At 45.3% G+C, this 25970-nt stretch overlaps 1 protein-coding gene across 4 annotated transcripts in view; it reads right to left on the reverse strand.

The window, feature by feature from the left end:
* Positions 1 to 5146: 5146 nt before the first annotated feature.
* Positions 5147 to 25970, reverse strand: part of LOC139559759 (enhancer of polycomb homolog 1-like) — a 46990-nt gene continuing 26166 nt past the window's right edge. For all 4 annotated transcript variants that reach the window (XM_071376091.1, XM_071376092.1, XM_071376089.1 and 1 more), the window contains 12 exons: positions 23705 to 23850; positions 23169 to 23375; positions 21813 to 21961; positions 21329 to 21485; positions 20893 to 21057; positions 20546 to 20635; positions 18702 to 18850; positions 18135 to 18490; positions 7892 to 8016; positions 7572 to 7713; positions 6830 to 7205; positions 5147 to 6552 (listed from right to left, as the gene is read on the reverse strand). In XM_071376091.1, the coding sequence (XP_071232192.1) occupies positions 6480 to 6552; positions 6830 to 7205; positions 7572 to 7713; positions 7892 to 8016; positions 18135 to 18490; positions 18702 to 18850; positions 20546 to 20635; positions 20893 to 21057; positions 21329 to 21485; positions 21813 to 21961; positions 23169 to 23375; positions 23705 to 23850 (2135 nt within the window). In that variant the 3' untranslated portion in view covers positions 5147 to 6479. The remainder of the gene's footprint in view (positions 6553 to 6829; positions 7206 to 7571; positions 7714 to 7891; positions 8017 to 18134; positions 18491 to 18701; positions 18851 to 20545; positions 20636 to 20892; positions 21058 to 21328; positions 21486 to 21812; positions 21962 to 23168; positions 23376 to 23704; positions 23851 to 25970) is intronic.

Consider the following 25970-nt stretch of genomic DNA (forward strand, 5'->3'; position numbering starts at 1 on the left):
ATACAAGAAAAATCAGGAAACAATATTTTTATGTACAGTGCATTTAGAAAATATTCAGACCTTTACTTTTTCCACATTTGTTATGTTACAGCCTTATTCTAAAGTGGATAAAACATTTTTAAAAGTGTACTCAATCTACACAACCCTTTGCTATGAGACTCAATTTAGCTCAGGTGCATCCTGTTTCCATTGATCATCTTTGAGATGTTTCTACAACATGATTGGAGTCCAGCTGTGGTAAATTCAATTGATTTGACATGATTTGGAAAGACACACAGTTGTCTATATAAGGTCCCACAGTTGACAGTGCATGTCAGAGCAAACACCAAGCCATGAGGTTGAAGGAATTGTCCATAGAACTCCGAGACAGGATTTTGTCGAGGCACATTGAAGACCCCAAGAACAGGGTGGCCTCCATCATTATTACATGGAAGAAGTTTGGAATCATCAAAACTCTTCCTAGAGCTGACCGCCCGGCCAAACGGAGCAATCGGGGGAGAAGGGCCTTGGTCAGGGAGGTGACCAGGAACCTGATGGTCACTCTGACAGAGCTTAAGAGTTCCTTTGTGGAGATGGGAGAACCTTCAAAAAGGACAACCATCTCTGCAGCACTCCTCCAATCAGGCCTTTATGGTAGAGTGGTCAGACGGAGGCCACTCCTCAGTAAAAGGCACATGACAGCCCACTTGGAGTTAGCCAAAAGGTACCTAAAGGACTCTTGGACCATGACAAACCAGATTCACGGGTCTGATGAAACCAAGACTGAATTCTTTGGCCTGAATGCCAAGCTTCACGTCTGGAGGAAACCTGGCACCATCCCTATGGTGAAGCACAGGGGTGGCAGCATCATGCTGTGGGGATGTTTTTCAGCAGCAGGGACTGGGAGACTAGTCAGTATTGAGGGCAAGATGAACGGAGCAAAGTACAGAGCAATCCGTGATGAAAACCTGCTCCAGAGCGATCAGGACCTCAGACGGGCAAAGGTTCACCTTCCAGCAGGACAATGACCCTAAGCACACAGCCAAGACAATGTAGGAGTAGCTTCAGGACAAGTCTCTGAATGTCCTTGAGTGGCCCAGCCAGAGCTCAGACTTGAACCCGATCGAACATCTCTGGAGAGACCTGAAAATAGCTGTGCAGAGATTGTTCCCATCCAACTTGACAGAGCTTGAGAGGATCTGCAGAGAATGGGAGAAACTCCCCAAATACAGATGTGCTACGCTTGTAGCATCATACCCAAGAAGACTTGAGGATGTAATCGCTGCCAAAGGTGCTTCAACAAAGTACCGAGTAAAGGGTCTGAATAGTCATGGAAATGTGTTATTTAAAAAATATATAAAAATAATAATAAAAAAAACGTTTTTGCTTTATCATTATGGGGTATTGTGTGTAGATTGAAGAAGAAAAAAAACTATTTAATCAATTCTAGAATAAGGCTAATGTAACAAAATTTGGAAAAAGTCAAGGGGTCTAAATACTTTCCCGACTGCACTGTATACTTTAGGCATTTGTGTGAATAATTATGTACCAGTGTCATATTGGTGTGTGTATAATTATGTACCAGTGTCATATTGGTGTGTGTATAATTATGTACCAGTGTCATATTGGTGTGTGTATATACGTATATTTTCACTGATTGAACATTGCTCATTCGTGGTATGCATCCCAAATAGCACCCTATTCACTAAGTGTACAAAACATTAGGAACACCTATTTCCATGACAGACTGACCAGGTGAATGTTTGATCCCTTATTAATGTCACTTGTTAAATTCACTTCAATCAGTGTAGATGAAGGGGAGGCAACAGGTTAAAGGATTTTCAAGCCTCAAGACAATTGAGACATGGATTGTGTGTGTGCCGTTCAGAGAGTGAATGGGCAAGACAAAATATTTAAGTGCCTTTGAACAGGGAATGGTAGTAAGTGCCAGGCGCACCAGTTTGAGTGTGTCAAGAACTGCAACACTGCAGTTCAACAGTTTCCTATGTGTATCAAGAATTTGGTAACAATACCACTGAAAATATAAAAAATTGTCTAACAAACGTCCCCGTAAAGAAAATGAGAATTAAAAACAGGTTCAGCTCCTAGTTCGACCGTGATCTTACAGAATTACTCCACCTCAATCATTTCATTTGGCGAAAGGCTCGGCACATGCATACTCAGGCTGACTGGCTATCGTTCAGGCAAATGAGAAATAAGTGCACTCAGGCTATCCGGAAGGCCAAAGTTAGTTACTTTAAGGAGCAGTTCCCTCTGTGGGTCTAACCCCAAGAAGTTCTGGAAAACGGTTAAAGACCTGAAGAATAAACCCACCTCCTCACAGATGCCCATGTCCCTTAATGTTGATGATGTGGTGGTTACTGACAAGAAGCACATGGCTGAGCTCTTTAATCACCACTTCATTAAGTCAGGATTCCTTTTTGACTCAGCCATGCCTCCTTGCCCGTCCAACATTTCCTCATCTCCCACCCTTTCTTATGCGACTATTCCCGATGCTTCTCCCTCTTTTTCTCGTGCCCCGCTACAAAGTTTCACCCTGCAATCAGTCAGAGTCCGAGGTGCTAAAGGAGCTCCTTAAACTTGACCCCCAAAAAACATCTGGTTTAGACCCTTCTTTAATGTTGCTGCCCCTATCATCGCCAAACCTATCTCCAATCTTTTTAACCTCTCTCCTTTCTGGGGAGGTTCCCATTGCTTGGAAGGCAGCCACAGTTTGTCCTTTATTTAAAGGGGGAGATCAAGCTGATCCTAACTGTTATAGGCCTATTTTTATTTTGCCCTGATAATCAAGTGTTGGTAAAACTTGTCAATAATCAACTGATTGGCTTCCTTGATGTCTAGAGTATTATCTCGGGTATGCAATCTGGTTTCTGCTTAGGTTATGGATGTGTCATTGGAACCTTAAAGATCCTCAATGTCACAATTGCCCCTGATTCTAAGCAATGTTGTGCTGCTATTTTTATTGACTTGGCCAAAGCTGTTGATACGGTAGACCACTCCATTCTTGTGGGCCGGTTAAGGAGTATTGGTGTCTCTGGCCTGGTTTGCCAACTACCTCAAACAGTGCAGCGTATAAAGTCCGAAAATCTGCTGTCTCCGCCACTGCCTGTCACCAAGGGAGTAACCCAAGGCTCGATGCTAGGCCCCATGCTCTTCTCAATTTACATCAACAACATAGCTCAGGCAGTAGGAAGCTCTCTCATCCATTTATATGCAGATGATAGTCTTATACTCAGCTGGCCCCTCCCTGGATTTTGTGTTAAATGCTCTACAACAAAGCTTTCTTAATGTCCAACAAGCTTTCTCTAACCTTAACCTTGTTCTGAACACCTCCAAAACAAAGGTCATGTGGTTTGGTAAGAAGAATGCCACTCTCCCCACAGGTGTGATTACTACTTCTGAGGGTTTAGAGCTTGAGAGGTAGTCACCTCATACAAGTACTTGGGAGTATGGCTAGACGATACACTGTCCTTCTCTCAGCACATATCAAAGCTGCAGGCTAAAGTTAAATCAAGACTTGGTTTCCTCTATCGTAATCGCTCCTCTTTCACCCCAGCTGCCAAACTGACCATCCTACACATGCTAGATTACGGAGACATCGTTTACAGATCAGCAGGTAAGGATGCTCTCGAGCGGCTAGATGTTCTTTACCATTCGGCCATCAGATTTGCCACCAATGCTCCTTATAGGACACATCACTGGACTCTATACTCCTCTGTAAACTGGTCATCTCTGTATACCCGCTGCAAGACCCACTGGTTGATGCTTATTTATAAAACCCTCTTAGGCTTCACTCCCTCCTATCTGAGATATCTACTGCAGCCCTCATCCTCCACATACAACACCCATTCTGCCAGTCACGTTCTGTTAAAGGTCCCCAAAGCACACACATCCCTGGGTCGCTCGTCTTTTCAGTTCACTGCAGCTAGCGACTGGTACGAGCTGTAACAAACACTCAAACTGGACAGTTTTCTCAATCTCTTCATTCAAAGACTAAATCATGGACACTCTTACTGACAGTTGTGGCTGCTTTGTGTGATGTATTGTCTCTACCTTCTTGCCCTTTGTGCAGTTGTCTGTGCTCAATAATGTTTGTACCATGTTTTGTGCTGCTACCATGTGTTGCTGCTTGCTAGGTTGTCGTCTAAGTCTCTCTCTATGTAGTATTGTCGTGATGTGTTTTTAATCCCAGTCCCCGCAGGAGGCCTTTTGGTAGGCCGTCATTGTAATTAAGAATTCTCTCTTAACTGACTTCCCAAGTTAAATAAAGTCCACCACCCAATGAACATCCAGCCAACTTGACACAACTGTGGGAAGCATTGGTGTCAACATGGGCCATCATCCCTGTGGAACGTTTGACACCTTGTAAAGTCCATGCCCCAACAAATCGAAGCTGTTCTGAGAGCAAAAGGGGGCGCAACTACATATTAGGAAGATGTTCCTAATGTTTTGTACACTGCACCACTTCTGACCAGAGCCGAGCCCTATTACATTTTAATCCAGCGTTTCCCAAACTCTGTCCTGGGGACCCCAATGGCTGCACGTCTTGTTTTTCAATTAATGATCTCAAGCTTTGATTTGAATCAGTTGTGTAGTCCTAGGGGGAAAAAACTAAAAGTGCAGCCCTTTGGGTCCCCAGGATCTAGTTTGGGAAAAATGGTTTTAGTCATTTAGCAGACGCTCTTATCCAGAGTGACTTACAAGAGCAATTAGGGTTAGGTGCCTTGCTCAAGGGCACAGATTTTTCACCTAGTCGACTTGAGGCCTGGTAAAAAATTGTTTACTAGATAGGGTTGCCATTTGGGACGTCATTATCACCAGTTCAACAAATCCCTATTAAACTGTTCAGTTTAGATTAACCCATCACCACTAAGCTCAGGGTCGCACTCAAATATCAAACAGAAGAAAACTGACCAAAACACCAGAACTTGTCCAATGAGACCTTGTTTTTGGTAGCAAAATGAATACAACCCAGCTTCTCCTAGGATCTGGGGTGAGGGTTCCCTTAGGTACAGCTCTAGAATCAGCTTCCTAACCTTAACCATGGGGAAAAAGCAAAACTGAAACAAGATCAGTGTCTAGGGTAACTTCACCCTACCATGAACACATGGGACAATGTGAATTTGAGACAAAAAACAAGACATGCTGGTCCAAACAATGCCCTGGGTTTTATTTGTGAGAATTCAGGAGGATTTTTTCTTCTTTCATTTAGAGGGTCTCAAAGAAAAAACCTCATGGATAAATTATGCCATTGGAATGGGCATTCAGATTGTGGTACAAAAACTAACCAGTAGCCTTGCTAAGTACCGTACTCTTCACAGAAGAGAGCTTGTATTTCCAAAAGGAAGGCACCCGATACTTGTTGTTTACCTCGGCCTGGCAGCCTTCAGGAGAATTATTCTAAAAGCAAAGAAATGTATTTTTATACATTTTTCCTTGTTCTGTATAAACTGGAATGATACATGTAGTCAAACAGTTACTGCATTCTTCTCCCTTATATTTCATCAACAAGTAACAAAATAATGAAGTTTCATTAAGGAGCATACAATCATTATCAAAAACAAACGTAAGGGGGATACAAAAATAAAAAAATTCACAAAATAATAATTGGGGAAGGCATCTTAAACACAGGTTTTCCGACAACCAGAGCTAAATCATAAAAGCAGCATTAACCCAAACAAACTAGTGCTTAGATAAGTCAGACAGCAGTGACTTCTGAGAAGAAACGTCATCCCCATTTTGTTACTTGTCTCAAAAACAATTAAAAATGGAAGTTCTTAAGCAACCGATTACCCACCGACCGACAAACTGATGCCTTAAATCCACAGCCACCAACTCTGTATGAATGCATGTCACCATTTGTTTCCACATGATACAATGAACCAACAACCAGGAATCTGTGAGTGAGGACCGCCTGGTTATGTTCACAATACACAAAATACAGAGAAGTTCATAGCTACCTAAACACATCGACTACAGCACGGGAACCAATGAGGGAAGAGTTTACAAAAAAATAACAATTAAACAAAAACGAATTGAAAAAAATTCTAAACACTGCACAATAAATAGATAACAGCAGGTTCCACACCATGCACTGACGTGACGACACACTGTTGTACAACTCCTCACACCACTTGCAGTTTGTCTTTTGAAAATGTTTAATCCCAAGTGCAAAACATCACAAATGAAAAATGTCTGTATTCAAGTAATGTTATATACACGGGTGGTAGGGTATTACAAATATGCACTACTGTACTTACAATTGCCATATTCATAATTTACAGACGTTGATATTTCTAATTAACAGTAAAAAGAGAAAAAGACAAGCATTGCAATTAAGTCCCAACAGTTGCCATGGAGACAGTGTTGCATGCTGTGTGTGCGCATACCACTGCCCCTTCCTTGCATTCACAACTCTACGATGCATAGCACCTAAATGAGTTCCCGGCTGAGCCCTTAGTCCTGCCCGTGTTCGGAAGCTACGTGACCTCCATGGCCACTGTGTTGTCCGATATGCTGTTTAGTGCTGGCTTGTCTTGATCCTGATTTTCCCTGGATGCAGGTGGAGAGAAAATATGAACATATCAAAATCAGAGACTGTTCAACAATATCTACATTCATTATTGACTCAAATGGACCGGTAGGTAATATTCCTGAAGCAGCAGTTTAAGCTACGGTGATCTGAACACTGGTCAATTTCTCTACACTGTGTCCCAAATGGACTCTATTCCCTCTGTAGTATACTACAGCTCTATCAGAGCCCTGGTCAATAGTGCACTATGAAGGGATTAGGGTGCCATTTGTGACAGGCACACATCCATTCCCTCACCTTGGCACCATTTCCATTGACGGGGTGTTTGTGGAGACCTTGGGCATTTGACAGTTAGCGGTGGCGGCCAGCTTTAAGGCAGATGACGACACAGCGACGTGGGCGTGGCTTAGTGTCTGGGGTATGTGGCGCTTGGTGAGGGCCCCCCCAGCGGGACCCCCGGGGGAGGACATGCTCAGACGGAGGCTGTTGTTCCCTATCAGGACCTGAGTGGCGGTGGACTTGGCAGCATTGGTGTGGGGGGTGCCGTTGTTGAAAGTGCTGGGCAAGAGGAAGGGGGAGGAGGGGGTAGTGGTGGTCAGAGGACTAGGGGTGGAGGTGGGGGCAGCAGGCGACAGAGATGCTGTGCTAGTGAGGTACAAGCCCTTGTAGACACCTGTTGAAAGGGAGAACAGAACACAAATCATTAAGTCTGCATGGTACTCGCTGAAGCTATACAAGCAGTATCCTCTGATCAGTTCCAACCTTTTGTTTGCTTCTGTGAAAACTCTGCGTTTAATTGGAAAAGCACTTGCACGTCAGATTACTTGTTGCAGGTGCGTGGGAATTATTTGATGATATGTTGAAAGAAAAAGACAAACTTGCACACTAACCTTACCAGATTGACATTGGTTACATACCGGCCTTATGGCATTGGTCAGTTTTCAAAGTCCAAAGTAATACCCTCAAAAGCAATGTGCGAGTTTCTCTTTCCTTTCAAGCTCTTCTTTTAATACAAACGCTTTGGTGCAGTCAATGTTACCTGAAGGTGAAAGGACCCCGTTGACCCCACTGCCTGGCCCTTCCTCATCCTTAGTCTTCAAGGCCAGCAGCTGGTCTGTGGTCACCAGGGCAGTTGCAGCAAACTGGGCACTGGCAGAATCTAACATCTTGGAGACCAAAACCTGGAAGAGGGGGACAAGAACTTATTAACACAAAACTGAAGAAGAGACTACCTGAGATGGACAGCGAGAGGAGCTATATGTAACATGCATCTCAAGAGTAGGAGTGCAGATCTAGGATCAGGTCCCTCCTAGATCAGTAATCGAATACTGAACAGCCCAGGTCAGAGAGCAGGCTAACCTGTGTGCTGTTGGCAGTGGAGGAGGCGCTGTTGGCTTGTTGCTGCTGTTGGATCTGCTCGAGCTGCTGTTTCTGCATCAAGGCCAGCTGCTCCTGATGCTGCTGGTATTGTTGGGCGGTGAAAGCTGCAGGAGAAACAGAGAGAAAAAAAAATAAGAACCGGTCACACGGATCGGCCACATCAATATGGGGTGCAACCAATTTTCCGTCCAATCTTTTTGTCACTGTGCAAATTTCAGGTCTGCTGAGCACAAACTTGAACGCTGTGCAACTTCCAGCGTGCGTTTACTGTGACCCTGAACCCGCTTTAAGTTAGATTTTCAGACAGTGGTCAAGTAGGCTACTGTGGATGATCATAATGTAAACCTACCATCAAAAAACAAATGGGGAATGCATCCCATAACATGGAAATAGGTGTTCTATCACTCAGCCTATAGTAGCAGCCAATGTGTGGTGTTCAATGTAGGCCTATATTCCATGAAACCATGCAGGGCTTGATATTAACCAGTTTATCCACTTGTCCTTCAGACAAGGTGGTGACTGAAAATGTGTTGTTTGATGCAAGAAACCACTTCACAAAATAAAATGCATTAGTATTCCCATACCATTATTACAAAGAAATCAGAAATGATGCTACCCTGTGCCCATTGGCCACTTAGCTTATTCAAGCTAGTCTCAAAATACAACACTGCCTGTTTAAGAACAAAAAAAAGCTTTTTACCCAACTCACTTTTCACATAGGTCTAGAAATGTACATGTTGTGTACTCTTGTAAGAAGCAATCACTGCCCCATTGCTGACTACAAATTAGCTATAACTGGGCTTTTAACTCCCTACCCAGTAAAGGATATGAACAAATGTGCCCACGTCGCTACATGCGCTTGTTTTGAAAACAAGAGCTGCATCTACTCACGACTACTCATACTGTAAACAGTCCAGTTCAAAGTGAATGGCACAGATGCATTGTGGCAATGGTCTATTTGCATATAGGCCAACTGCAGCTCTGATTGGTTACGACACACCGATCTGTGTAGAGTACGGGCCTGAGTTATGACTGTCAATGCAATAGAATCCTACTCCGATGTGTTCTGCCTACAACAAAATATCTTCCATAGTTTTGCATGCAAAGTTTTGCACAGTTCCTTTTGTTTCTGGAATGTTGCATTGAAAGCTTACAACCAACGCAATATTAGCCACTAACATAAGGAATTGTTTTAAGATGGTCATACCAAGGATTATTTATATTTGATTTTGAATTTTAAGACCCCTTAAGGTATCAAAAGATGGCCTCCCGGGTGGCGCAGTGGTCTAGGGCACTGCATCGCAGTGCTATGCTGCGCCACCAGAGTCTGGGTTCGCGCCCAGGCTCTGTCGCAGCCGGCCGCGACCGGGAGGTCCGTGGGGCGACGCACAATTGGCTTAGCGTCGTCCGGGTTAGGGAGGGTTTGGCCGGTAGGGATATCCTTGTCTCATCGCGCTCCAGCGACTCCTGTGGCGGGCCGGGCGCAGTGCGCGCTAACTGAGGGGGGCGGGTGCACGGTGTTTCCTCCGACACATTGGTGCGGCTGGCTTCCGGGTTGGAGGCGCGCTGTGTTAAGAAGCAGTGCGGCTGGTTGGGTTGTGCTTCGGAGGACGCATGACTTTCGACCTTCGTCTCTCCCGAGCCCGTACGGGAGTTGTAGCGATGAGACAAGATAGTAATTACTAGCGATTGGATACCACGAAAAATTGGGGAGAAAAGGGGATAAAATTTACAAAAAAAAAAAAAAAAAAAAAAAAAAGGTATCAAAAGATTATTGGATGAAACATTGAATTTGGCATTACAGCTGTCAGCCAATAGAAACGCATTGAATAACATATTCCCCCCCAAAATCTAAAGTTTGTTCTGACGTGTCTGTCCTAAATATGAAAAAAATAAGGAAACAATATTTTTAAGTACAGTGTATTTAGAAAATGAAGTGGATAAAACATTTTAAAAAGTTTACTCAATCTACACAACCCTTTGCTATGAGACTCAATTTAGCTCAGGTGCATCCTGTTCCCATTGATCATCTTTGAGATGTTTCTACAACTTGGAGTCCAACTGTGTTAAATTCAATTGATGGGACATGATTTGGAAAGGCACACACACCTGTCTATATAAGGTCCCACAGTTGACAGTGCATGTCAGAGCAAAAACCAAGCCATAAGGTCGAAGGAATTGTAGAGCTCCAAGACAGGATTGTGTCGAGGCACAGATCTGGGGAAGGGTACCAAAAACATCATGCAGCATTGAAGGTCCCCAAGAAGAGAGGCCTCCATTCTTAAATGGAAGAAGTTTGGAACCACCAAGACTCTTCCTAGAGCTGGTCGCCCGGCCAAACTGAACAATCAGGAGAGAAGGGCCTTGGTCAGGAACCCGATGGCCACTCTGACAGAGCTCCAGAGTTCCTCTGTGGAGATGGAAGAACCTTCCAGAAGGACAACCATGCAACAATCCCTGCAGCACTCCACCAATCAGGCCTTAATGGTAGTGTGGCCAGACAGAAGCCACTCCTCTGTAAAAGGCACATGACAGCCTCTCAGACTATGAGAAACAAGATTCTCTGGTCTGATGAAACCGAGATTGAACTCTTTGGCCTGAATGCCAAGCGTCATTTCTGGAGGAAACCTGGCACCGCTCATCACCTGGCCAATTCCATCCCTATGGTGAAGCATGGTGGTGGCAGCATCATGCTGTGGGGATGTTCTTCAGCGGCAGGGACTGGGAGACTAATCAGGATCGAGGTAAAGCTGAACGTAGCAAAGTACAGAGAGATCCTTGATGAAATCCAGAGCGCACAGGATGTCAGACTGAGGTGAAGGTTCACCTTAAAGCAGGACAAGTCTCTGAATGTCCTTGAGTGGCCCAGCCAGAGCCCGGACTTGAACCCAATCGAACATCTCTGGAGAGACCTGAAAATAGCTGTGCAGCGACGCTCCCCATACAACCTGACAGAGCTTGAGAGGATCTACAGAGAAGAATGGGAGAAATTCCAAATACAGCTGTGCCAAACTTTTAGCGAAGACTACAGAAGACTTGAGGCTGTAATCACTGCCAAAAGGTACTTAAACAAAGTACTGAGTAAAGGGTCTGAATACTAATGTAAATGTGGTATCAGTTTTTTTGCTTTGTCATTATGTGTTAGTGTGTGTAGATTGAGGATTTAAAAACAATCTATTTTAGAATAAGGCTGTAACGTAACAAAATATCCCCGCATATACACTTCCATTCATTTTTCAAAATGGCACCGGGACCGTCAGACAAGTCTTGAGGCTGCTACAGACAGAAATTGACAGAAAAGGCTGTACAGACTTCAGACAAACCTTGTGGGCGTCCAAGAGCAAAAAGGAGCACACCATCTTATGAGTCATCTTTCTATAGGGGTCATAATGAATTAGGCCAAACCGTTTGGACACCACACACCATTTTGTGAGAAGACCAATTGTCTCATGGTCTGATAAACATCACTCTATGCGGAAGGGCGATATTGGCGGATGTGGTGATTGAGACGCAGCCCATGTAATAAAATATCTCTAGCTTAAACAGATGGATTTTGATGGGGATTGTTTTATTATGTTAGATTTCAACAAGCAAGGGGGAAAACTCCAGGAAGTTCAATCTCGTGCTTCTCTGATATTTCTTCTGACTGGCAGTCCCGGTGGAGCTGCGCAGTTGGAACCAAAATGTTACCTTTTGCATATAGTGTACTACTTTTAACCAAGGCCCATACAAGCACTAACTAGGTAATAGGGTGCAGTTTGGGATGATGCTTGTGGGGGACGTGATAGCCAGGGACTAGGGGAAGGACAGAGGGCAGAAGACAGGGCCTGGCTGTAGGTCATTCAATCAGATCTCAGCAGTGGTATTTTCTGGACATCTACCATCTCCTGGCTTTAACTCCCACTGAGGCCCCCCCTCATCTCAGAGCTGAGACTGGATGGTGAGTGCATGTGCTCTGTCCTCTCAGCACTGACCCTTAGAGGAGCCATGGCCAATGGGGTTAGGATCAGGAGGCCAACCTACCTAACACAAGGAGTACCGGTACCGAGTCAATGTGCAGGGGTACGAGGTAGTGGGGGTAATATGTATAATGAACAAAAATAAACGCAACAATTAGCAATTTTACTGAGTTACAGTTCATAAGGAAATCAGTCAATTGAAAAATTCATTAGGCCCGCATCTATGGATTTCACATGACTGGGCCCACCCACTGGGGAGCCAAGCCCTTCCTCCTCACCACCCCAGACGATCCCACAAGTGAAGCCGGATGTGGAGGTCCTGGGCTGGCGTGGTTACACGTGGTCTGCGGTTGGGAGGCCGGTTGGACGTACTGCCAAATTCTCTAAAACGACATTGAGACGGCTTATGATAGAGAAATTACCATTCAATTATCTGGTAACAGCTCTGGTGGACATTCCTGCAGTCAGCATGTCAATTGCACGCTCCCTCAAAACTTGAGACGTCTGTGGCATTGTATGACAAAATGATCATGCTGTTTAATCAGCTTCTTGATATGCCACACCTGTCAGGTGGATGGATAATCTTGGCAAAGGAGAAATGCTCACTAACAGGGATATAAACAAATTTGTCTACAATATTTGAAAGAAATAAGCTTTTTGTGCATATAGAACATTTGTGATCAACACTTTACATGCTGCATTCATATTTTTGTTCAGTATACATGTAGGTAGGGGTAAAAGTGACTAGGCAATCAGGATGGATAATAAACAGAGTAGCAGCAGCCTATGTGAAGTATGAAAGTGAGTGTGTGAGGCATCAATATACGTGTGCAAATAGTCCGGTTAGCCATTTGATCAGCTGTTCAGCAGTCTTATGGCTTGGGGGGGGTGTAGAAGCTGATCAGGAGCATTTTGATCCTGAAATTGGCACTCCGGTCTAAGGCATTGCATCTCAGTGCAAGAGGCGTTACTACAGTACCTGGGTCGAATCCAGGCTGCATCACATCCGGCCGTGATTGCGAGTCCCATAGGGTGGCGCACAATTGGCCCAGCATCGTCCGGGTTTGGCCGTCATTGTAAATAAGAATTTGTTTTTAACTGACTTGCCTTGTTAGATTTTTAAAAAAAATACCGCTTGCAATGCAGTAGCAGAGAGAGCAGTCTATGACTTGGGTGGCTGGAGTATGGCAATTTTTATAGGCTTCTTCTGACACCGCCTGGAATAGAGGTACTGGATCACACGTTTTATTGACTGGGAAAGGCCACGCCACATGAATGCCCAACATCACAGCCATTCAAATGTCAGTCATGAAGGAAATTGATCATTCATTATAACCTTGTCCCTACCACGGAAGGAACAAGAGACAATCTATTACTGTGGTCAACTAAGGGTGTGTCCCAAATGTCCCCCTATATAGTGGACTACTTTTGACCAGACCCTATGGGTCCTAGTGCACTATATAGAGAATAGGTTGCCATTCGGGAAGTAGACCATCAGCAGCAAAAAAGCAGGGGTGGCAGGGAAAGAATCAATCCAACACAATGACTTCAATAATTTCATGCTTGTAGACTTTCCCAATTGCCTTTCTAAAATACCTACCAAAGTCAGTGTCGCTCCTTTTTTTATATAGCTAGTTAAAAAAAAACATGATTCAGTGACTTGAGCTAGTACTGTATATATAGACGTGGACTGTGTCTGTAGACATGGACTGTGTGTGTGTGTGTGTGTGTGTATAGACGTGGACTGTGTGTGTGTGTGTGTGTGTGTGTATGTGTGTGTGTGTGTGTATATAGACGTGGACTGTGTGTGTGTGTGTATAGACGTGGACTGTGTGTGTGCGCGCGTGTATAGACGTGGACTGTGTGTGTGTGTGTGTGTGTGTGTGCGCGTGTATAGACGTGGACTGTGTGTGTGTGTGTGTGCGTGTGTATAGACGTGGACTGTGTGTGTGTGTGTGTGTGTATAGACGTGGACTGTGTGTGTGTGTGTGTGTGTGTGTGTGTGTATAGACGTGGACTGTGTGTGTGTGTGTGTGTGTGTGTGTGTATAGACGTGGACTGTGTGTGTGTGTGTGTGTGTATATAGACGTGGACTGTGTGTGTATATAGACGTGGACTGTGTGTGTGTGTATAGACGTGGACTGTGTGTGTGTGTATAGACGTGGACTGTGTGTGTGTGTATAGACGTGGACTGTGTGTGTGTGTATAGACGTGGACTGTGTGTGTGTGTATAGACGTGGACTGTGTGTGTGTGTATAGACGTGGACTGTGTGTGTGTGTGTGTGTGTGTGTGTATAGACGTGGACTGTGTGTGTGTGTGTGTGTGTATATAGACGTGGACTGTGTGTGTATATAGACGTGGACTGTGTGTGTATATAGACGTGGACTGTGTGTGTGTGTATAGACGTGGACTGTGTGTGTATATAGACGTGGACTGTGTGTGTGTGTATAGACGTGGACTGTGTGTGTGTGTATAGACGTGGACTGTGTGTGTGTGTATAGATGTGGACTGTGTGTGTGTGTATAGACGTGGACTGTGTGTGTGTGTATATACGTGGACTGTGTGTGTGTGTATAGACGTGGACTGTGTGTGTGTGTATAGACGTGGACTGTGTGTGTGTGTATAGACGTGGACAGTGTGTGTGTGTATAGACGTGGACAGTGTGTGTGTGTATAGACGTGGACAGTGTGTGTGTGTATATAGACGTGGACAGTGTGTGTGTGTGTGTATATAGACGTGGACAGTGTGTGTGTGTGTGTGTGTGTGTATATAGACGTGGACAGTGTGTGTGTGTGTGTGTGTGTGTGTGTGTGTATATAGACGTGGACAGTGTGTGTGTGTGTGTGTGTGTGTGTGTGTGTGTGTGTGTGTGTGTGTGTGTGTGTGTGTATATAGACGTGGACAGTGTGTGTGTGTGTATATAGACGTGGACAGTGTGTGTGTGTGTGTGTGTGTGTGTATATAGACGTGGACAGTGTGTGTGTGTGTGTGTGTGTATATAGACGTGGACAGTGTGTGTGTGTGTGTGTATATAGACGTGGACAGTGTGTGTGTGTGTGTGTGTGTGTGTATATAGACGTGGACAGTGTGTGTGTGTGTGTGTGTATATAGACGTGGACAGTGTGTGTGTGTGTGTGTGTGTGTATATAGACGTGGACAGTGTGTGTGTATATAGACGTGGACAGTGTGTGTGTGTGTGTGTGTGTATATAGACGTGGACAGTGTGTGTGTGTGTGTGTGTGTGTGTGTATATATAGACGTGGACAGTGTGTGTGTGTGTGTGTGTGTGTATATAGACGTGGACAGTGTGTGTGTGTGTGTATATAGACGTGGACAGTGTGTGTGTGTGTGTGTGTGTGTGTATATAGACGTGGACAGTGTGTGTGTGTGTGTGTGTATATAGACGTGGACAGTGTGTGTATATAGACGTGGACAGTATGTGTGTGTGTGTGTGTGTATATAGACGTGGACAGTGTGTGTGTGTGTGTGTGTGTGTGTGTGTGTGTGTGTGTGTGTGTGTGTGTATATAGACGTGGACAGTGTGTGTGTGTGTGTATATAGACGTGGACAGTGTGTGTGTGTGTATATAGACGTGGACAGTGTGTGTGTGTGTATATAGACGTGGACAGTGTGTGTGTGTGTGTGTGTGTGTGTGTGTGTATATATAGACGTGGACAGTGTGTGTGTGTGTGTGTGTGTGTGTGTATATAGACGTGGACAGTGTGTGTGTGTGTGTGTGTGTGTGTGTATATAGACGTGGACAGTGTGTGTGTGTGTGTGTATATATAGACGTGGACAGTGTGTGTGTGTATATAGACGTGGACAGTGTGTGTGTGTATATAGACGTGGACAGTGTGTGTGTGTGTGTGTGTATATAGACGTGGACAGTGTGTGTGTGTGTGTGTGTATATAGACGTGGACAGTGTGTGTGTGTGTGTGTGTGTGTGTGTGTGTGTGTATATAGACGTGGACAGTGTGTGTGTGTGTGTGTGTGTATAGACGTGGACTGTGTGTGTGTGTGTGTGTGTGTGTGTGTATAGACGTGGTGTGTGTGTGTGTGTGTGTGTGTGTGTATACGCGCGGTCGGACATGCCACATGTCAGATAACAGGTTATTCCTCCCGCTCCTCTTTGTCCAATACCTGTCATAGGTGAACCATTCGAACATGTGGTTGTTGATTGTGTTGGACCGTTGCCGAAGACAAAATCGGGTAACCAGTTTGTTAACCTCTTGACGCTAGGGGCCAGATTATTTTTTTATATATATTTTTTTTTAAATAACGTTCCCAAGGCAAACGGACTATTTCTCAGGTCCAGATCGTAGAATATGCATATAATTAGTTACAGATTAGGATAGAAAACACTCCAAAGTTTCCAAAACTGTCAAAATATTGTCTTGTGAGTATAACAAAACTGATTCTGCAGGCAAAAACCTGTGTATAGACGTGGACTGTGTGTGTGTGTGTATATAGACGTGGACTGTGTGTGTGTGTGTGTGTGTGTATAGACGTGGACTGTGTGTGTGTGTGTGTATAGACGTGGACTGTGTGTGTGTGTGTGTATAGACGTGGACTGTGTGTGTGTGTGTGTATAGACGTGGACTGTGTGTGTGTGTGTGTATAGACGTGGACTGTGTGTGTGTGTGTGTGTGTGTGTGTGTGTATAGACGTGGACTGTGTGTGTGTGTGTGTGTGTATAGACGTGGACTGTGTGTGTGTGTGTGTGTGTGTGTATAGACGTGGACTGTGTGTGTGTGTGTGTGTGTGTGTATAGACGTGGACTGTGTGTGTGTGTGTGTGTGTGTGTGTGTGTATAGACGTGGACTGTGTGTGTGTGTGTGTGTGTGTGTGTGTATAGACGTGGACTGTGTGTGTGTGTGTGTGTATAGACGTGGACTGTGTGTGTGTGTGTGTGTGTGTGTGTATAGACGTGGACTGTGTGTGTGTGTGTGTGTGTGTGTGTATAGACGTGGACTGTGTGTGTGTGTGTGTGTGTGTATAGACGTGGACTGTGTGTGTGTGTGTGTGTGTGTATAGACACGTGGTGTGTGTGTGTGTGTGTGTGTGTGTATAGACGTGGACTGTGTGTGTGTGTGTGTGTGTGTATAGACGTGGACTGTGTGTGTGTGTGTGTGTGTGTATAGACGTGGACTGTGTGTGTGTGTGTGTGTATAGACGTGGACTGTGTGTGTGTGTGTGTGTATAGACGTGGACTGTGTGTGTGTGTGTGTATAGACGTGGACTGTGTGTGTGTGTGTGTATAGACGTGGACTGTGTGTGTGTGTGTGTATAGACGTGGACTGTGTGTGTGTGTGTGTATAGACGTGGACTGTGTGTGTGTGTGTGTATAGACGTGGACTGTGTGTGTGTGTGTATATAGACGTGGACTGTGTGTGTGTGTGTATAGACGTGGACTGTGTGTGTGTGTGTATAGACGTGGACTGTGTGTGTGTGTGTATAGACGTGGACTGTGTGTGTGTGTGTGTGTGTGTGTATATAGACGTGGACTGTGTGTGTGTGTGTGTGTGTGTATAGACGTGGATTGTGTGTGTGTGTGTGTGTATAGACGTGGACTGTGTGTGTGTGTGTGTGTATAGACGTGGACTGTGTGTGTGTGTGTGTGTGTGTATAGACGTGGACTGTGTGTGTGTGTATAGACGTGGACTGTGTGTGTGTGTGTGTGTGTGTGTATAGACGTGGACTGTGTGTGTGTGTGTGTGTGTATAGACGTGGACTGTGTGTGTGTGTGTGTGTGTGTATAGACGTGGACTGTGTGTGTGTGTGTGTGTGTGTGTGTGTATAGACGTGGACTGTGTGTGTGTGTGTGTGTGTGTGTGTGTGTATAGACGTGGACTGTGTGTGTGTGTGTGTGTGTGTGTATAGACGTGGACTGTGTGTGTGTGTGTGTGTGTGTATAGACGTGGACTGTGTGTGTGTGTGTGTGTGTGTGTATAGACGTGGACTGTGTGTGTGTGTATAGACGTGGACTGTGTGTGTGTGTGTGTATAGACGTGGACTGTGTGTGTGTGTGTGTGTGTGTGTATATAGACGTGGACTGTGTGTGTGTGTGTGTGTGTGTGTGGACTGTGTGTGTGTGTGTGTGTGTGTATAGACGTGGACTGTGTGTGTGTGTGTGTGTGTATAGACGTGGACTGTGTGCTTGTCTATGGAATGGTGTGTGTATATAGTCGTGGACTGTGTGCTCGTCTATGGAACGGCGTGCGTGCGCATGCAGATAAACCTATAACCTCAGGCCCTACTCACCAGCTGTGGGGGCCGTGGGGCCAGCTCCTCTCAGGGTGCCAGACAGGGTAGAGGTGATGCGACTCTGGCCCCTGCCCAGCCTCCTGAACAAAGGATCTGTGACTGTGTTGTCCTCGTCGTGTAGTGATAGTGTCCGGGGCCTAAAGTGCCTCCATCGGCTCGACTTAATGTTCAACAGTATCCGACTGAGGTCCGCAGAAGAGGAAGAATAAGAAGAGGTTCTGTCCGAGGTATTTGTTTGTGAGGTACTAGCAAACTTGTCTGTGACTGGAGAGTGGGCAGGCAGGTCAAGCATTTCCGAGTCCAGCCCATGAAATACATTGTCAAAGTCTGTGTGCGCCCTGTCCAGCAAAACCCTGAGGGAGAGAGAACAGGGTTAAGTCCTTCTGTTAGCAAGGCATTCATGCCATTGGTCCCAGAAAACTATTAAATTGATCTCACATCAACAGATCTTAATATGAATTGGAGAGTGTATATATTTGTCCTGCCCCCATCACTCAGCTGTTTACCAAAACAGTGGCGGGGGCAACCATCCGTTTGAATCCCAGATTGCCCCTTGTAACCTACCTGCCCCCCCGTCCCAGGCGGCGTCGTGCCATGCCAAGGCAGCGTGGTGGCACGGTGAGGGTGGTGAGGCAGTAGCGGTAACGAGGGTCTCCCAGACCTCCCTCTGACGGACTGACCCACGGCCAGCTGCCGCCGTGGTCCAACCGAGACTAGTGAGACAGACACAGGAGGAGCCATTAGACAAGTTTTAGACATGGTCTCTAGCTCAGTAGAGCATGGCGCTTATAACGCCAAGATAGTGGGCTCGATTCCCGGGACCACCCACACGTAAAAACATGATGCACTCATGACTAACAAGTCTTGGATAAAAGCATCTGCTAAATGTCAGGCCACATAAAGAATAATGGTCTGGGGCTGTTTATGGTTCGGGCTAGGCCACTTAGTTCCAGTGAAGGGAAATCTTAACGCTACAGCATACAATGACATTCTAGATGATTCTGTGCTTCCAACTTGGGGAATGACAATGCCCCCGTGCACAAAGTGAGGTCCATACAGAAATGGTTTGCCGAGATCGGTGTGGAAGAACTTGACTGGACTGCACAGAGCCCTGACCTCAACCCCATCTAACACCTTTGTGATGAATTGGAATGCTGACTGTGAGCCAGGCCTATTGCCCATCAGTAGTGTCCGACCTCACTAATGCTCTTATGACTGAATGGAAACAAGTCCCCGCAGCAATGTTCCAACTAGTGATGCACCGATATGACATTTTTGACCGATAGCGATATCCAATATTTTTCTTGCCAAAAACAATTATACCGATAACAGATATTTAAAATGTTTGCGGCCTTTTAAGCATTCTAGTACAGTTAAATAGTTACACACACACACAGCGGTCTTAGGAACTGCATCTCAGTGTAAAACGCTTGACAGACACTGGTTCGAATCCAGGCTGTGATTGAGAGTCCCATACGGCAGCGCACAATTGGCCCAGCATCGTCCAGGCCATCATTGTAAATTAGAATTTGTTCTTAACTGACTTGCCTAGTTAAATAAAGGTTACACACACCAAAAAGTTATTTTGTTGGCATTTACACATGCCCCCATTACCAGTAAAACATAATCAATACGTATTACTTTCACTTACTTGCTGTGCTGTTTTGTTCAGTCATTTCATTCTCAACCAGGATTTCTATGGAATGCCGTTTGCTTGTCAAAAAAGATACAGTAGCACTGCCAAAGCTGTACAAAAAAGTCTGCAAACACCAGCCACGAACGATGTGTTTACAATACCGCGTTGAGCACCGGCGTGTACCAGTGCTCGACCAGTCTGCGAAAGCCAACATCACCCACGACAGAGAACGGTTGATTGTCAAGGGCAATGAACTTCATTATCTTGGCTTTACTGGATTTCGTCTTTGAGTTGTCTTGCTAATATGTTCTTACTCTTTCAAATGACTGCTCAACCCACACAGCAGACATTGTGTGGGCTAGGTTAGGAATGCTGTGTTCCACGTGTAGTGCAAACTTTTACGTGGCGTCATTACGTCATGTACCTACATTATATAGGTATGCACGGTAGCTTTGACATCGGTTTTTAACATCCGCGTTAAACTAGACACCAGAACGATGTTGGCATTTTTAGCTAATATCGCCCGATTCTGATATGTTCACCGATATATCGTGCATCCCTAGTTCCAACATCTAGTGTAAAGCCTTCCCAGAAGAGTGGAGGCTGTTATAGCAGTAAAGTGGGGGACCAACTCCATATTAATGCCCATGATTTTGGAATGAGATGTTCAACGAGCTTTTTGTCATATAGTGTATAATGTACAGATATTGGGTACAAAATGAACTTGTGTAAATGTACAATAAAGTTATCAGATGGAGTCATTTATACTCACAGCATAATATTGACAGCCTGCTTTCCTTCGGAATGAAAAGGAACCATCTGGGTCATTCTCCTCCTCAGCTTCTGAGGAGCCTGAGTGCATCTAGAGGGAGAGCAATCACAGGTCACCAAAATGACCAAATAAAGAAGTTTCCCCCACAGATGTCCAAGGCCCAATCCCACCCTAAGCACTTGATGACAATAATATGGTCATAGCTCCATCTTGCCCTCTGATAGGCTAGGTGGAAGTCTCACCATATTGCTTATACTAATCAAATCCTCTCAGATCTCCAAGTGCATAGGACGTTGGGTTTGTGTCCCAAATGGACCCCTAGACCCATGTCTAAGCGCTCTGCCTACCTGGGAGTGCAGCTCATCATCCGAGCTGGGGAAGTCATACTGGTGGACGTCCTTAGCGTTGAACACAGAGGGGCCAGAGTAGTGAGGGGCAGCAGCTGACAGGGGTAAGACTTTAGGCTTCCTCTCATACTTCCTCTTCTGCCTGACAACCTCAGTCTTCTCCGGCTAGAAGGGAAGGACAGACAATTCAATCCGTCACTCACTTGCTAGCAATTTTTTTGGGGGGGAAGCAGGAAAAAAACCTTTGAGTCATTGGCCCGTACTCACAAAGTATCTCTGAGTAGAGATGCTGATCTAGGATCAGGTCACTTTCTCCATTGTGATCCAAAAGGCAAAACTGACCCTAGATCAGCAGCACTACTACTACGAGACACTATGTGAATACGGGCCAATGAGCGATCAACCTCTTTTTTCTCTCTCTAACTCACACACACACCTTGGACTTGTACTCCTTGAGGTCCATGTGGTCCTGATGTCTGTACTGGTTGCTGTTTGTCAGCGGTGCCAGGGGAATAATATGGGCAGGCTTGGCCAGAGCTCGCTGAGCCAGCACTTCAGCCATGATTTCACCACCGAAGTCCGACATAACGTTCCTGGAAGGGCAACGGTCAAAGTCAAGTTATAATCAACCATTTGAATAACTCAACTGGATCTCAATCAAATCACCAGACAATCAAAACACTGTTTTGCAACAGAAGACCAAATCTAGTCTCTTAAACAGATCACAACCATTCCACTACAGTAGTACCATAGAGATCCTATAGGCCTAATTATATACCCAAGCAGATATCTACAAATGCATTGTTGTATACAATATTTTACCACATTTATTCAGTTTCCAGAATGAAAGTTGTCCAGACTAAGATGACTGTCATCCTAGCAACATGACTTAAAACACTACATCTATGAGTAGTGCCCACCTCTTCTCTACGATCTCCAGGGTGAGGTGCAGCAGCTCTCTCTTGCTCTTCTCCCTCCTCTTGATCATCTCCAGGATGGTGACGGCTCGGCTCAGGTCCCGCCGCAGTTTCAGCATCTTCTCATACCCAGCCTCCTCGTTCTTACGGTTCTGAGGGGGCAATTTCACCATTAATTGACTCATCTGCTGTCAATAACCTAGGGTAAGCCTATAATTAGTTGAAATGGAAATGCGTAGTGATACACACACACACACACACACACACACTTGTGGTCAGTTTCCAGCCTAGCCATAAACTAAAAACTATGCTCAACAGGAATTTCTATTGACCAGGACTAGGCTTTATCTGTGTACGGAAATCGTGTAAACTACCCCTTATAATATTGTCAGAGACCTGGCCGTGCGGTGCCAGGACAACAACCTCTCCCTCAATGTGATCAAGACAAAGGAGATGATTGTGGACTACAGGAAAAGGAGGACCGAGCACACCCCCATTCCCGTCGACGGGGCTGTAGTGGAGCAGGTTGAGAGCTTCAAGATCCTTGGTGTCCACATCACCAACAAACTATCATGGTCCAAGCACACCAAGACATTCGTGAAGAGAGCACGACAAAACCTATTCCCCCTCAGGAGACTGAAAAGATTTGGTATGGGTCATCAGATCGTCAAAAGGTCATACAGCTGCACCATCGAGAGCATCCTGACTGGTTGCATCACTGCCTGGTATGGCAACTGCTCGGCCTCTGACCGCAAAGCACTACAGAGGGTAGTGTGCGAACGGCCCAATAAATCACTGGGGCCAAGCTTTCTGCCATCCAGGACCTCTATACCAGGCGATGTCAGAGGAAGGCCATAAAAATTGTCAGACTCCAGCCACCCTAGTCATAGACTGTTCTCTCTGCTACCGCACAGCAAGCGGTACCGGAGCAGCAATTCTAGGTCCAAGAGGCTTCTAAACAGCTTCTACCCCCAAGCCATAAGACTCCTGAACATTTAATCAAATGGCTACCCAGACTATTTGCATTGCTGCCGTCCCCCCTCTCTTACAGTGCTGCTACTCTGTTATTATCTATGCATAGTCACTTTAATAACTCTACCTACACATGTACATATTACCTCGACTAACCACTGCCACCGCACATTGACTCTGTACCGGTACCCCCTGTATATAGCCTCGCTATTGTTATTTTACTGCTGCTCTTTAATTATTTGATATCTATATTATTATATATTTTTTTAACTGCATTGTTGGTTAGGGCTTGTAAGTAAACATTTCACAGTAAGGTCTACACCTGTTGTATTCGGCGCATGTGACAAATAAAATGTTATTTGCCCTGGTCAAGAGGTGGGATCCTACCTTTCTGGTCTGCATCTTCTCCGTCCTCCTGCGAAAGGCCACGTAGGGGTCTGAGGTGCTGGAGCCGTCCCTCTTCTCCTGCTTCACAGTGGGGTGCAGCGTGCCGTGCTTGCCGTTTTTCCTCTTCCTGGTCCAATAGTCAAATACTTCCTTGATCAGCTCGTCATCCTCCTTCAACAGCAGCTTGGCCTCCTGCAGGCTCACCGCCTGATCGGGGGAAGAGGTGAGGGAGGAGCAGGGGGTCACATTTGGGAGGCAGCAGGGTCTCTGTTCTGATCCCCTGATTGTAGAGTAACAATTTCTGGTTTCTGTAGCATGACACAGCTTGGTGTGCAAGATAGTACACCCCCTGGACAGGATGCTAGTCTGATGCTATGACTGCCCATTTTAGGCTACTCCCTTTTCTCCCATCAAATGGCACCCGTTTCCCTGTGTGGTGCACTATTTTTGACCAAGGCACTTAGGGCTCCCGTCAAAAGTAGTACACTATATGTAGGGAATAGCGTGCCATTTGGGATGCAGATTCCAAGACTTACCTGCTGCCCACTGCCTTTCTCCAGACGGTCGACCATCTCCTCAAACTGCAGGAAGGTGATCTCCATCTTCTTCTTTAGCTTGTTCACAAACACCTCGTCTTCTGTGTCCAGGTCATAGTCCGGCTGCTCCGTGTCCAGGGTGAAAGCTACAGGTGAGAGGTGAGAACTTCAGACATGAGAACGGAGTAGAGCTGGGATGACGAATCTAAAGTTAGACAGACCATACCGATCATTTCCACAGGTACTTTGCTGATATTGTTCATGACGATACGTAGTCTATACTAGAGAAATGTGAAGTTTGAAATGAAATATGTTTGCTAATATGGTTGATTGATTATTAATGAAACAATTGATGGCTACAACATCCTAGTAAATTTACACTCTGGTTCTATTTTCAACAATTTGGCATGCGGCTCACACCGGAGAACTCATAAGATCTGCCCACGCCTGCAAAAGCGTGGGCCCCCATGACGCCCCAGTGTAGCTCTCCTGTTACCACTGAGCACACATGCTAACGTAGTAGCATCACAGTAGCCTGGCGCTTAAGCCAATGCATTTCCATTCCAACAGTTCAAAAGAGCTGGATGCTCCCCTTTCCTATTACAGGATACGGGAGACCTTCTAGTCCATCTTCCCAGTTTGACATAATGCTGACTTATGTTTCAAGCTACTAGTATTTCAATTCTGACTAAAGCAATGGTTGTATTGATTGGGGTAAAGTAATTCATTTACATTTGGTCGGTTCAGCAAATCGAGCCAGAGAAACTTCATGGCAGCATCTTGGCAACTGCATTTAAATTGAGCTTTCAAAGCCCAAGACGGATGACAACCCTGAATCCAAAACAAACACACCTTCATTTAAATCAATTAAATTCCAATCATGTTAGATTGCGTTTTCGGCAGCTTCTACTAACAAGGTAACGTGAATTAACGCAATTGCCTAGCTATAATGACACAGACAAAGTTGTAGGAAAAAAACTAAGTTACATATTGCAATATTATTTTGGGAGGATATAGATATTTGACTCTAACAATTGTTTTGCTACTGTAGGTAGCAACAACAACTTTTCAGAACTTATTTCCCTGACTGATCAAAACTAGTTTTAGTCTTTCCTCTCTGCAGCAGACATATGGTGAGCAATATGTTTGGAACATCAAAGCACATTATCGAATCGGCACCTAAGTATCGTGATTATATTGAGCGGTCCCTGGCAATTCCCAGGCCCATCTCACAATAATGACAAAAGCTCAGGATATAACATTTAGCTGAGCTCTTATCTTGAGCAATAACAAATGGTATGATTCATGTACGAGAGGATTAGGCCTACTAAATTACTACTAAGGCTAGATCCCACAACGCTTGAGAATTATGCCTTACAAGTCCCAACTACTACCAACAAAACTGCTTGCCATAGAGTGGTGGGGAGGAGGAGTCTACAGAAGCAACTTGACCTTTCATTTTCTGGATTCAGGTTCACTCAAACAACATTTTACTATTGACAGTTGACTTCGAGATTGTATATAGATTGGCTCTCCTTCAATATGAATTGGTTCATGAAACTTTGCCACCAGCTCCTGATATCAGGGCATAAAAACTACTCATCAGTCCATTGCCTAGCAACAGATAACCCACATATACAGATGTTATCAACACCTCTCCATAAACCAAGCTGAGGAGGTACAACCAAATCCCAAATGGACACCTAGACCCAACATCCTAGGGACTTGGAGGTCTAAGAGGGTCTGCCAGCTACAATCAATATGGAAACAGTTCCACCGGGCCCTCTGATCGGCTAGGTGGAAGATTCATTTGTGGTTTGTGCTGTGGTGGAGACCTTTGTGGGCTATACTCGGCCTTGTCTCAGGATTGTAAGTTGGTGGTTGAGGATTTCCCTCTAGTGGTGCGGGGGCTGTGCTTTGGCAAAGTGGGTGGGGTTATATCCTTCCTGTTTGGCCCTGTCCGGGGGTTTCTTCGGATGGGGCCACAGTGTCTCCTGACCGCTCCTGTCTCAGCCTCCAGTATTTATGCTGCAGTAGTTTATGTGTCGGGGGGCTAGGGTCAGTTGGTTACCTGGAGTACTTCTCCTGTCTTATCCAGTGTCCTGTGTGAATTTAAGTATGCTCTCTCTAATTCTCTCGTTCTCTCTTTCTCTCTGAGAACCTGAGCCCTAGGACCATACGTCAGGACTACCGGGCATGATGACACCTTGCTGTCCCCAGTCCGCCTGGCCTTGCTGCTATTCCAGTTTCAACTGTTCTGCCTGCG

The sequence above is a fragment of the Salvelinus alpinus genome, chromosome 30, assembly GCF_045679555.1.
Source record: "Salvelinus alpinus chromosome 30, SLU_Salpinus.1, whole genome shotgun sequence".
Lineage (NCBI taxonomy): Eukaryota > Metazoa > Chordata > Actinopteri > Salmoniformes > Salmonidae > Salvelinus > Salvelinus alpinus.